This window comes from Cetorhinus maximus, chromosome 13 (assembly GCF_964194155.1).
Source record: "Cetorhinus maximus chromosome 13, sCetMax3.hap1.1, whole genome shotgun sequence".
Lineage (NCBI taxonomy): Eukaryota > Metazoa > Chordata > Chondrichthyes > Lamniformes > Cetorhinidae > Cetorhinus > Cetorhinus maximus.
Window position 1 is genome coordinate 111,044,470 of NC_135891.1, and position 13,479 is coordinate 111,057,948.

The 13,479-nt window shown below is 39.7% G+C and overlaps 1 protein-coding gene across 9 annotated transcripts in view; it reads right to left on the minus strand.

Annotated features, from left to right (window-relative positions):
- Nucleotides 1–293: 293 nt before the first annotated feature.
- The window catches only part of LOC144688950 (uncharacterized), a 67,653-nt gene continuing 54,467 nt past the window's right edge, over nucleotides 294–13,479 (minus strand). For all 9 annotated transcript variants that reach the window (XM_078556013.1, XM_078556020.1, XM_078556016.1 and 6 more), the window contains 6 exons: nucleotides 12,708–12,768; nucleotides 11,139–11,214; nucleotides 10,654–10,704; nucleotides 8,505–8,953; nucleotides 3,268–3,356; nucleotides 294–1,740 (listed from right to left, as the gene is read on the minus strand). In XM_078556013.1, coding sequence (XP_078412139.1) covers nucleotides 1,656–1,740; nucleotides 3,268–3,356; nucleotides 8,505–8,953; nucleotides 10,654–10,704; nucleotides 11,139–11,214; nucleotides 12,708–12,768 — 811 coding nt within the window. In that variant the 3' untranslated portion in view covers nucleotides 294–1,655. The remainder of the gene's footprint in view (nucleotides 1,741–3,267; nucleotides 3,357–8,504; nucleotides 8,954–10,653; nucleotides 10,705–11,138; nucleotides 11,215–12,707; nucleotides 12,769–13,479) is intronic.

A 13,479-nucleotide genomic window follows, 5' to 3' on the forward strand; every position in this document is an offset into this window, starting at 1 on the left:
GCTCTACTCCTTTTACCACCCTTTTACTATTTATATGCCTTTAAAAATCATCTTAAAAGTATCTGTCTGAACAAGCTTACGGTCAGCTATCAATCTCATCCTTTATACTGCTCAGTTAATCATTTATCTAGCTATTTTATTTCTCTCCTTCCCCACATGACCACTGATAGAAAATGCCCAATGGTACTTACATTATAGTGCTAAATAAATGCAAACTGTTATGCAAAAATCTTCCGCTTAGTCAAGAAAAATATATTTTTTAAAAGCAGTAAAGAGTTTACACAGGTCTTGCATAGAGTGGAATTCACTTTTAATATATAGTGTGGGGCAGAAGGATTAAGGGTTTGTCAACATTCTGAATTTATACATTCCACGAAAAATTCATGCATATACTCACTAAATGAATGTAACTACTTCACAATATTAGGCAAGTGTGAAACAGAGTAATTAATTTCACAAGCAGGTAAAATACTGCCCATCAATTTCATTCAATGACATTTCCTTATAAAATCCACATTTACATCAAACCAAATGCAGATTATGGTCAATTCAAAACGCAAGCTCGTGATTTTCTTTGAAACACATTATCCCTTGACTGATCTGGGCATAGCTATGAACTGTAAAATCAGAAAGCTTGCTTGGCTTTCAGAAAACAATAGCTCCAGAATTTCTTTAGAAGTATTTAAAAAAAAAAAGTTGGTCACAGCTTAAAATTAAGGCTGCAGGACCAGACCAGCTGCTGTGGCATGGCTAAACCCAAGCATCTACATTACAGTGCCTGCTCAATGGAATTTTTAAGCAGCCTATAGAAAGGGTTCTGAATGTTTACATTTCCTGCAGCTAACACGAGAGAATATCACAACCTCTGTTAGGATCACCACACTAAATTTACTAAATGTATACTAAATTTACCAGCTCAGTCTAATTTGCAGTCTTAAGCTGAAGCCGTGCCAAACTTCCCACTGGTCAGTAGTCAACATTTTATGCCAGAAAGAATGGGGGATTTTTTTTTGTTGAAAAGTTACTCGAATGCAACAATGCTTCATTTTTAATTACATTTTATGATACCCCAAATATATCGGTTCTATTAACAAGGACATATGAAAGTTAAATTACCAGTCTGGGCCTAGAGCAACAAAAATGGGCAAATGCCTCCAAACATATGTGATTTTCATTGATGTCACATTCTCTTGCATTATACCGTGCAATCCGGTGGTAACATCAGTGAAGCCAAAAGCCATTATTCCCCGCATTTGGGGGAAATATTGATGTCATATCACAAAGCAAGTTACCATTCAAGAAAATAGCACAAATATTCTGCATTTGAGATTAGGACACAATAAATAGGATATCAATTTTAACTTTGCTTGCCAAAATGCTAAGTCTTTGTGAAACGGTATGGCTGGTCACTCTGAAGTAAAAAAAAACCTAAGCTCAAGCCTTAAGTACTTGAGTCTTAAGCAGTTAATAAGTTTCCCCAGATGGGAGTTAAAAGTATGTAAATATCCTAAGTTACCTGTACACCCTTGGTTTCAACATTTCATATAAGAAACAGTTAAATTCTTGCTATCAAAAATGATATTACTTTGTTGCACAAAAATATGGATTTCATTCAATTATATATACATATGTTCTTCATTTCAAGAATGAAAGCTTTAGTTTGTGGATTCCTCCTTTTTCAAGAGCTGCTGTTTCAGCTTCATCTCTTTCTCAATCTCCTTGTTAAAATGTTCGACTTCCCTGCAAAACATTTTCAAGCCCATAATGTTACTTTCATTTGACATTGTCCACCTGGGGAAGCTTGAAATGCATTCGGCAAGTAAATATTACCACCAGTCTTAGTGTTTTGGTATCAACATGTTGTAGAAAACAAAAAAAAAATGGACCGAGTAAATGGAACAGTTGTACAACTCAGTTTGTTAGATTGAAACACCTCGCATTGCTACCATCACCCATTACCAATGCCAGACCTTTAAGCACCAGTACCTCACCCCCAAATTATACAGCTCAACTCTGGTTTAGAAGAGCAAGTCCTATAATTCAACTGCTGGATGCCTTTTTTAGTAGTTCTAATATTTGGGTATAATAATTTCCCCCTTTCACCTAAAGTTGGTCACAGCTTAAAGTTAAGGCTGCAGGACCAGACCAGTTGCTGTGTCTACATTACAGTGCCTGCTCAATGCAATTTTTAAGCAGCCTATAGAAAGAGTTCTGAATGTCTACGTTTCCTACAGCTAACACGAGAGAATATCACAACTGCTATGGTGATCACCACACTAAATTTACTAAATGTACGCTAAATGTTAAATTAGAAATTTTTATTAGCCTGTACTCTCTAAAGTTCATCTGTCAACATAAAGAGTACTATGACATTTTATTTTAGCACTGGCTAATACTGTTACTCCTAAAGATGCGCTGAAATATTGCACATGAAAGATTATAATATTTAAGATATGGTCCATATCTGGTACTGAAGGAACCACAGTCTCTTGGCAACTAGATATAGTTTGCTCAAATATTAGAACCAATACTGGATTATGAACATCCAGTAACAACCGTGCAGGTCAGGAATGTCCCCTTTTCCGTTTATGGGTTAGCTGATCTTACAATAGGACCTGCAATACTGGAAAGGCTGCACACCAGTGAAATCAGGTGGGATGTGCACATGCATGGATGTCAGCAAGAGCTGAGTCAGTTTTTGCTGTGAGGACCTCGATTGTCATCAGAGCATCCTGCCAGCGCTCATTACTCAGGTGTTCATGAAGTGTGACAACTGGATGAACTAATGTAGCCAGCAAAGAGGCTATCAAGGGAGGAAATGGAGACAGAAAAATGGGACATGCATATCTATTTTACTGCAATAAAGGAACTATTATATAGCTCATTATGTTGTTTCTCTTGTATGAACACGGATGTTAGAGACAATAAAATTCCATTAACCCATCATGCTGTTCTAGTTTTCTGTACAAGTTATTGAATGATTTTTAACAAATGTAAAATTCTGAATTTTTAGAACACATTGAACTAAGGTACCAAAGGTCATGCCCAGAGAAATCTATAGTTCAAAATTAATTTCAGAAGCACCATTACTTACTTTTTGACAGAGCCTTTCCAGTGCTTGATGCCATTATACCATTTTATAAATTATTAGCTATATCCAGCTGACTTATTTAAATGGTCATCTAATTTGGACAGCTTTTAAGACTTTTTGCAATAATTCATGTCTAACAATTCAACACGTGCTTGGATAACACACACAATCCCCACCTTTCACTGTGAAGTGGGCCTTTCATGTACTTTTCTTCTGCTTTCTTGATGCTCATTTGTTCAACCTCGGCAATTGCACAAATAATGGCCTACAGTGAAGAGAAATGAAAGTTTCTTTAGTTGTATGAAGTACAGTGCAAAAATGTAACCAAGTATAAGACCAAAAACATCAAGATTTTGGTGCAAGAGAAGTAGTGGCATATTTCACTGAGTATCTAAGCCACACAAAGGTTTGATGTGTTCACTTCCAAGGGAAATTAGAGATAGTATTAGATGCAAGGAAGAGGCATACAAATTGGCCAGAAAAAAACAACAGACCTGAGGATTGGGAGCAGTTTAGAATTCAGCAAAGGAGGACCAAGGGATTGATTAAGGAGGAGAAAATAGAGTACGAAGGTAAGCTTGCAGGGAACATAAAAACTGACTGCAAAAGTTTCTATAGGTATGTGAAGAGAAAAAGATTGGTGAAGACAAATGTAGGTCCCTTACAGTCAGTAACAGGGGAATTTATAATGAGGAACAAAGAAATGGCTGACCAACTAAATACATACTTTGGTTGTCTTCACAAAGGAGGACACAAATAACATACCAGAAATGTTGGGGAACACAGGGTTTAGTGAGAGGGAGGAACTGAAAGAAATCAGTATTAGTAGGGAAATAGTGTTGGGGAAATTGATGGGATTGAAGGCTGATAAATCCCTGGGGCCTGATAATCTACATCCCAGAGTACTTAGTGAAGTGGCCCAAGAAATAGTGGATGCATTGGTGGTCATCTTCCAAGATTCCATAGACTCTGGAACAGTTCCTACAGATTGGAGGGTAGCTAATGTAACCCCACTATTTAAAAAGGGAGGCAGAGAGAAAACAGAGAATTATAGACCAGTCAGCCTGACGTCGGTAGTGGGGAAAATTCTAGAGTCCATTATAAAAGATTTAATAGCTGAGCACATGGAAAACAGTGGCAGAATCGGACAGAGTCATCATGGATTTACGAAAGGGAAATCATGCTTGACAAATCTACTGGAATTTTTCGAGGATGTAACTAGTAGAGTTGATGAGAGGGAGCCAGTGGATGTGGTTTATTTGGATTTTCAGAAGGCTTTCGACAAAGTCCCACATAAGAGATTGGTGTGTAAAATTAAAGCGCATGGGATTGGGGGTAGTATATTGAGCTGGATAGAAAACTGGTTGGCAGGCAGGAAACAAAGAGTAGGAATAAATGGGTCTTTTTCCGAATGGCAGGCAGTGACTAGTGGGGTACTGCAGGGATCGGTGCTGGGACCCCAGTTATTCACAATATATATTAATGATTTAGATGAGGGAATTAAATGTAATATCTCCAAATTTGCTGATGACAAAGCTGGGTGGGAGGGTGAGCTGTGAGGAGGATGCAGAGATGCTTCAGTGTGAATTGGACAAGCTGAGTGAGTGGGCAAATGCATGGCAGATGCAGTATAATGTGGATAAATGTTAGGTTATCCATTTTGGTAGCAAAAACAGGAAGGCAGATTATTATCCGAATGGCTATAAATTGAGAGAGGGGAATGTCCGAGACCTGGGTGTCCTTGTACACCAGTCGCTGAAGGTAAGAATGCAGGTGCAGCAGGCGGTAAAGAAGGTAAATGGCCTTCATAGTCAGAGGATTCGAGTACAGGAACAGGGGTGTCTTGCTGCAATTGAGCACACCTGGAATATTGTGCGCAGTTTTGGTCTCCTTATCTGAGGAAGGATGTACTTGCTACAGAGGGAGTGCAGTGAAAGTTTACCCGACTGATTCCTGGAATGGCGGGACTGACATATGAGAGATTGAGTCGATTAGGATTATATTCGCTGGAGTTCAGGAGAATGAGGGGGGATCTCATAGAAACCTATAAAATTCTAACAGGACTAGACAGGGTAGATGCAGGAAGGATGTTCCTGATGGTGGGGGAGTCCAGAACCAGGGGTCACAGTCTGAGGATATGGGGTAGACCATTTAGGACTGAGATGAGGAGAAATTTCTTCACCCAGAGAGTGGTGGCCTGTGGAATTCGTTACCACAGAAAGTAGTTGAGACCAAAACTTTGTATGTTTTCAAGGAGGAGTTAGATATAGCTCTTGGGGCGAAAGGGATCAAAGGATATGGGGAGAAAGCGGGAGCAGACTATTGAGTTGGATGATCAGGCATGATCATAATGAATGGCGGAGCAGGCTCGAAGGGCTGAATGGCCTACTCCTGCCCCCTAGTTTCTATTGACTTAGGGAAGCTTGGGAGACGGCGCTACAGGCATTACAGTGGGCCTCTGTATGTATGCTATAACAAAAACAGAAAATGGCGGAAACACTCAGCAGGTCAGACAGCACCTGTGGAGGCAGAAATAGAGTTAATGTTTCAGGTCGATGACTTTTCATCAGAACTGTTTTCTTATGAGATTAAAAAGAATTGATGGGGTCGGGGGAAGATCGATCTGGAGGGGCACTATCAGCCATTCAGTTCCTGGAGCTTGCAATCCTTAATACCTGAAAGAGAGAGAAGGCAGCTTTGGATGAGTAAAAGGACGAAATGAAAGTGTGCAGCAGGGCAGTGGAGATAATGTGAGATGGTGCTGGTAAAGAGAGAGGTCAAGGGCATGCATGTGGTGCCGCATGGCACTGAGCGTGGATCGCAAGGTATGGTGAGAACAGTGGTTCGAGGAACACAAATGTCTCAGAGATACCTGTAATCATGGATGGATCCAAAACATGAAGGGTGGAATTTCAATTGGAATCCATATGGAAAAAGTTGGAGCTGGAGACTGTTGCTAAGGAAGGAGATATGGCTGTGAAAGTCAGTTTTGGTGGGTGCAGATGCTGAAAATCTGAAGAACGAACAAGAAATGCTGGAAATACACAGCAGGTCTGACAGCATCTGTGGAGACAGGTCAATGAACTTACATTAGAACTGGCCTGACATTGACCTGAAACATTAACTCTGTTTGTCTCTCCACAGATGCTGCCAGACCTGAAAATTTCCAGCATTTTGTTTTTATTTCAGATTTCCAGCATCTGCAGCATTTTGCTTCTGTATTTGTGCTATTGCAGGGGTGAAGGAAGAGGTGAATTAAATCAGTCAGGGTTCTTGCTCCTGGTGAAGGAAAAGTGTGTGTGGATAAGGTTGACTAGCGCTGCCAAGGTCAAACATCCTGCTGACACTTGCTGTACATATGCACAATCACGTGGTTGTGGTGTCTTAACAATTAACACCACAATGCCATCCCAGTAAAGAAGCTAACATTAAAGGCAAAAGTCTGAAAGCAATTAATGCCTTGAGATACTGGGGAAAACAGCTGCAAAGAAATAGAGGTGATCAAGCTTCAAACTGTATCATGCTCTATACTGATACTAATTTCAGATTATTTGTAATCTATTTGGAAACAAAAGCGAGGGACAACAACAATCTCATTTTATTTTTGCTCTCTATAATTGGGGTGTACTGAAGTAATGAAAGATGCTATAAAAATTCATGTTCATTTTTTCTTTCCTAGTTTAAGGATATTTCTACTGACACTACGCTGTCATAACTGCTGCCAATCAAACCAGCACTGCGGTGTGTTACAGGGTTTAAAGCTTTACCCCTTGATGGGAATGATGGACCACTCAAAATACCAAGCACTCTTATTAATCCACATTAGAGTTAAAAACCTTAGCCTATTGACTTTTTGCGAAAGACAGACTTTTACAAGATGTTGGGCCGTAACTTCCTAGCTCTGAGCCAGTGTATCTCGGCAGTACCCCAAAGATGTGCTGGGAAATCCCGCCCCCCCCCCCGCCCAAAGTTCCTAGTTAAGGTTTGTAGGCAATTGCCTGGGAAGTGCAAACTTCTGATGGGCTTCCTGCACTCGGAACAATCCGAAAATGCAACTTAAATCGCAAACTTTGGATGGTTCCGATTGTACAGAAAATACAGAAAAAGTTAGAAGAATTGCAACCAACTTCTGGCTTCTGGGTAACTACTGTACAGACCCACACCTACCCCCATGGGACTCCCCTCCCCCCACACAACCCCAAGGGATCCCTTGACCCACAAGAATTTCCTCCCCCAAGGCCCCATTGCCGACCTTCTCCCACCCCAGGCCCGACTGCTGACCACCCCCATCCCCAACAAGGCCCGAAAGCCAACCTTCCTCCCTGCCATCCCATCACCCTCCGTCGCCTCGATTATTTCCCGCCCACTCCACCCCCGCCCCCTCCCCAGCCAGACCCGACTCTCTCCCTCCGGCCAGACCAGAATCCCCTTACCCCCACTCTACTCTACTCTACCCTACCCACCCCACCCCGGTCCAGCTAGTGATGTAAAAAGGGAGCGTGGCTTACTTATCTGCAACTGAGCTGCCCTTGACAGCAAGCCCTGAGAGCAAACTGCACTACAAGATCTCGTCTAGCCCGAGTCTGACAGTCATGCAAGATAGAATCTCCTGGATTTTCAGGTAAGTATTTTTGAGCAGAGTGGCAATTGCATCTCCATCAGAAGCTATGGCCCCTCGAATTTTTCAAAAAACAGGTTTTTAGTCAAAACACCCATTTAATAAGTGCATCTTTCTCTGGATAAATGCAAGCATTAAAAAAAGAGTCCTAACTAAGCAGCATAGGAAGAAAAGTAGGCTATTCAGTTTACTAAGTCTGTTTCACCATTTGACTAGATCATGCTTATCTGTACCTCAACTTCACATAGTTGTCTTTGTTCCATATCCCTGGATGCCCTCACCCAATAAGAATTTGTTGATTTCAGTTTTGAAGGTTTCAATTGACTCAGGCATCCACAGCCTTTGAGGGAGTATTCCAGATTTGCATGATGAAGTGTATAAAAGCGTGTTTTGATTTGGCCACAGAATGCCCTAACTCCAATTTTAAGATTATGCCTTCTAGTTTTGGATTCCTCCAACAGAGGAAATAGTTTCCCTGTATCTATCCTATTGAATCTTTTCATCATTTTAATTATCTCAATTAGATTCTCCCACAACCTTCTAAACTCAAAGAATTTCAAGCCAAGCTTATGCAACTGCCTTCAATTTAACCCAAAGCCCTTGAGCTCCAACTACGTTTAGCTAACTCAGCTGAGACTAGAAAACATCTTTCCATTTCCTAATCTTTTGGTATGGTTTGGTATTTTACTAGGCACAGGAAATGTAATTTTACTTTACATTCATTCACACATTGTAGCTTGTGAAACACACATGAAGATGGAAGACTAACCACTTACATATTCCATCAGCACTCACCTCTGGCAAGAGGACATCCAAGATAAACCTAGACCTCTCATAGTCTTCCAAGAGCTTTGTGCCCACACTCATTTCACAGACAGTTTTTAAATAGTTAACCACTTGGTCCACCTGCCGGTCATCTTCAAGGTATGTGTCAATGACATTTGAGTTGCGCATGCGGGTTTGGAACTCTTCAAGCCACCTGGAGTGCTTCTGCCCCTTAATTACAGCCTGAAGGTGCTTCTCTGCACCCCTTGTCTTGATAATGAATTGCACAAGTTTTTCATTTGCTCGATCCCTAGCAGCTTTCTTCCTATCAGGGAGCAGTTTTTTGGTAGGCTGTTGTCTGGTTGGTGTGGACTCACATTCGGAATCAGTATGCCCTTCTTCTACTTGATTTGCAATTGAAGTGTATGGGAAAGTCATTAGTGAGGGATCTTGCCCAAATGATTTTCGCACTGGGATGCCTGCAGATAAACAAAGAAAACTGAATTTGGATAATTATGAACACAAAGGCATTGCTATAACCAAAGGCAGGGTTGTGTGATTTAGGGCTATCATTTTAAGCTTCTTTTTCCAGTTTTGTGATAGACTCACCATTCTGATCTTTCAGCTTTGCTCACCACACTTTATTTCTTACTGCTAATGCTCTCTATAAAATACTACTTGGCTGTACAGAGACCCCAATTTGAGCCCACATGCAAAGCATAATGACATCATTATGGGTCTGCTTCAAGTGTTATGAATAACTGAACTCTACTGATCAAACAAACTTACAAGTCCCTTATAACTCACGAGCTGCAGCCTTCCACTCATGTCTATGAAGCATCTACTATAACTTTGAATTAACAAAGTGTTACTGGTAGTTGAACAAAAAGTTATGAAGGAATATTTCTGAAAATCTAAATGACTACAAAGGATAAATTTATTAACATGGAGCATCAAACAGAATTACACTAACTTCAATTTTGTTATAAAAAAAAAGTGAAAAAACCTAGTCAAATAAAACATCCCATCAATCCTGCAAAGGGTTTGGAACTTCCATCACCACCACCACTTTTGGAAAGGAAAAGTTCCAAAATATAGTACAGCAAATAGTAGTACTTTATTTTTCTAACAAACTGACGTACCTATTACCATCAAAATGAATATTAAAAATGCTTGTTCAGACTGTTGCTTAGATATTTCACTTTAATGATGAAACACAACCTCTTAGACAACAGGTTTGGCTAGGACTTCATTTTATCAAAAGCAAATAATGCATAACCAGACTCAACTCTTTACTAAGGAGTCAATTACTCAATGCTTTCCTGGTTGGACTCGCATCTTCCACTACCCACCCCCCCACCTCCATACCCTTACGCCCATTCAAAACTCCACTGCCCGTATCCTAACACACACCAAGTTCCATTCACTCATGAGCTTGCCAATCTACACTGGCTCTTGTTCTCCAACTCGATTTTAAATTTCTCCCAGTTTTCAAATCCCTCCATGAACTCCTGGAACCCTACAGCCCTCTGAAATCTGTGTACACACCCAATTCTGGCCTTTTGTCCATTCCTTCATCCCACCATTGGCAGCCACGTCTTTAGCCAACTGGAATTCCCTTCATAACTCTGCCCCCTTTCCTTTAAGAGTCTCCTTAAAGCCTTCTTTGTTGTGACCAAGTTTTTGACCACCTTTAGCCTAATGTTAACTTTTGTTCCATTACCATTCTGTGAAGCGCCTTAAGAAGTTTACTACGAAATGCACTGTATAAATGCAAGTTATTAATAATGATGATGATTTCTCTTCTCAGCAATGCTCCAGCAAATTGCAGGAGCTGATTAATTACCAGGCTGACATCAGCTACCTCAGTACAGACTTTGCATTATAGCTGAGACTTTCTTGCTCTGCATGGCTCAGAAATGGTGACTTTACATCTAAAGAAAGGTAATTCTGCATTCCCTTTCATACTCTAAGCAAAGGTCCACCAAAAAACAAACCGCAGCCTTTTTCTAGGCATCAATTCTATAATAGCAGCAAAACAAAAAATCTTGATGTTTGGAACTTCAGTTCAACCATGCTCATTCAGCAACACAATGAGTTCCTAAATTTGCATCAATTAAAACAGTGGACTGAAAAATAATAGAAGGAAAAAAAAAAATCTAAAATCCACTCTACTTACTAAGCTCAGCTGTACAATACTCGACAAAGGAACCAGTAAAGGATCCGCAACCTGCCAAGATAATTCAATATAGGTGGTTAAATGGACAAATTTTATTTAGATATTAATTGAGTCATTTCAATGAGTAATTTACCGCAGAACTTAAAAACGTTTACAGTGATTTGCTTTCTGTTGGTCCTGAAGGGGACCAGATGCTGCTGTGGATACAGGGTAGGTTTTCCTCCTCCCCACCCAGAACAATGTCCAAGTGCAAATAACAGCGGTTAAGGATAACCATTTGCATAACCAAATAGAGACTGCAAGCACGCTCCATATTCTAGAAAACTGCGATAAATAAGGACAGGATTTTTTGGCAGGGTTTGGAAGAGGGGGAGCAAGTAAACAGAATAAAGTGACAGCGAAAAAGGTTCGTCGTAAAGCCTTATGCGCGCTTTATAAAAACATTCAACTCAATCGAACCATTACAAAGTCTTTTTCAAACTTACCTCTCCTGATTCGATAGTCATCAATCAGAGCCACGCACCAATCAATTGATGTCTTATAAATATGCCGTGCTGCAGCCTGTAATAAGACATTCAGCAATTACAAATATTTTTCAAAAATTAAGATGAATGTTTGAAAAGTCGCTTCTAATTGAGATGGTTGTTTAATAGATTGCAATGGCACATTAATAACCTACGTTATGAAATTTTTGCTGTCAAATGTTACAGTTGTTAGCACTCCCAGGTTTTATAACTTCAAATGCGATCATAGAATCGTGACACAAAAAGAGGCAATTGAATCCTTGCTACATTAGAGTTATCTACATTATTCCCATTTCCTTACTCTTTTTACCTCCACCACTGAAGGTGAGTGAAAGTAATGTTTTCACCCCTGATTTAGTCTGTTGTCTGTAAACAATATATCTCAAAAACTGGCAGATTTCAACGATACTTGGTGCACAGATAGGGTATAGACCAAGGAGAACTGATTAGTTTTTGGCAATGATGCAGATCTGGGTCCCAGAATTTTTTTTTTTTAAGGATCCTTTAACATTTGGAGATAGGGTGAATTGACTTTTTTTTTTAAAAAAAAGAATGCCGTGGGTTGTTTTATTTAGAAGGTTAATTGCTTTAGAATGCTGCAGATCGCCTCATCTGCTGGGAATTTGTCATAGTTGTCAAAAGTGTGAGCAGAGTTTTCAGAGCAGGTTGTTGGATATGGATTGGCCTGAGATGGTAGCTCTTAATAAAAATATTTCTTTTTTCAGCTTTGTGATTACAGAGCATCAACCAGTCAGGAAAAAGCCTTGAGAGAGCGATGTGTAATTGTACTAATGTTAAGGTAACAGTATGAGCTCGTTAGTATATGTTCTCAAGGGTTCATTTAATTTTCTATTAAATACTGTAACAGACTGTTCTTTAGTCTAATGTCCGTTTGCGTGGAAAAAGATTTCAACTTTCCCCTAATGATTTAAGGTCACATGTCACAGATTCATTGACCAATGCAAATCGTAATATCTCAACATTTCAGCTCGTCTCAATTTGTCAATACCAATGGTATCCCAAGTCACAATACAACAAAAACACATGATTGCTGCACCATTATTTTTCATTTCATGGTTGCAAGTTGTATCCGTACCACAATATTCCTTGTTCCTCCAGAATCTCCTGGAGCTGCTAAATCTTGCTGGGATATAACTTCATGAGCACAGGCCATTTCCACGTGAACTTAAGCAAGCTTTAACAGCCCATCCAACTCTAGCGATCACACAGCTGAACACAATTCTGCCTACTCATGCCAAAACACCTGCACTTTCTAGTGTAGTTACCATACAGTAATCAAAAGCAAGATCACTGGTTGCTTCTCCCCACCTCTCCCCAACAGAAGAAGGATGAACTATATTGTAACTGCCACCTGAATAATACCAGCTATTACAGAATAGATCAGTCATCAAACCAGAGATCATATGGCCATTAATTTATCCGTTGTCAGGACAGCTCTAAATAGCAGTTTAAATTGCTTGCTTTATTCATCACCCTGAACTTTAAATAAAGAGAGATTTGTCAACTTACTGTTAACTGATGCCGGTTTTCACAATCAAATGGTTTCAAGGTCCTCACAGACACAGTAAAGCTGTAGCATTCAAAAACATTAATTGGTATAGTTCATTGTATTCAAACACTAATGCTGGTCAGTATGTTAGATTAAAAGGAATATGTTAAAATGTTTGTGAATTGTCAGACTTAAGCGCCAAGTTTTTCAAAAGCCAATGCAATCATTCATGATAATTCATACAAGATCTCTTAGACATGGGAAATAATCAGAAGAGTTAAACTGGGGCATTATTAATGCTATTCAAATATCTTGGAATGGTATATGCCAACATGTATCTGAATCAAACTCCATATATACGTAAGCAAAAGGAAAGTAATAATAGCTTCTGTGCAATGGCACCATCAGGGGATGACAGGGTTAGGTGCACACCTAACATGATAACGTGCACACAAGTTCTACTTGAGATAGGTACTGGAGGATGCCCCATGTCAATTTGACAAAACCATAGCCAAAGTCGGAATGTCCTGAAAAGGGGAAAGGGTTGTGGAAGAAATCAGAGGTGAGGTTGGCAATAAAGAAACATAAGCTGGACATTGGGCAGCTGCAAAGTCATATGAAAATGCAGTCAAAGATTAATGCTACATCCATCTGTACAAAATTGGATTAAGAATTTAATGTTCAATTCCACAATACAAGGCAGAGAAAAAAGGTATGGTATACTGTTTAAATATAAAAAAAATTGCTATTGAAGCGTACAACAATGTGGTTATTTAATGACAATTTTTTGAA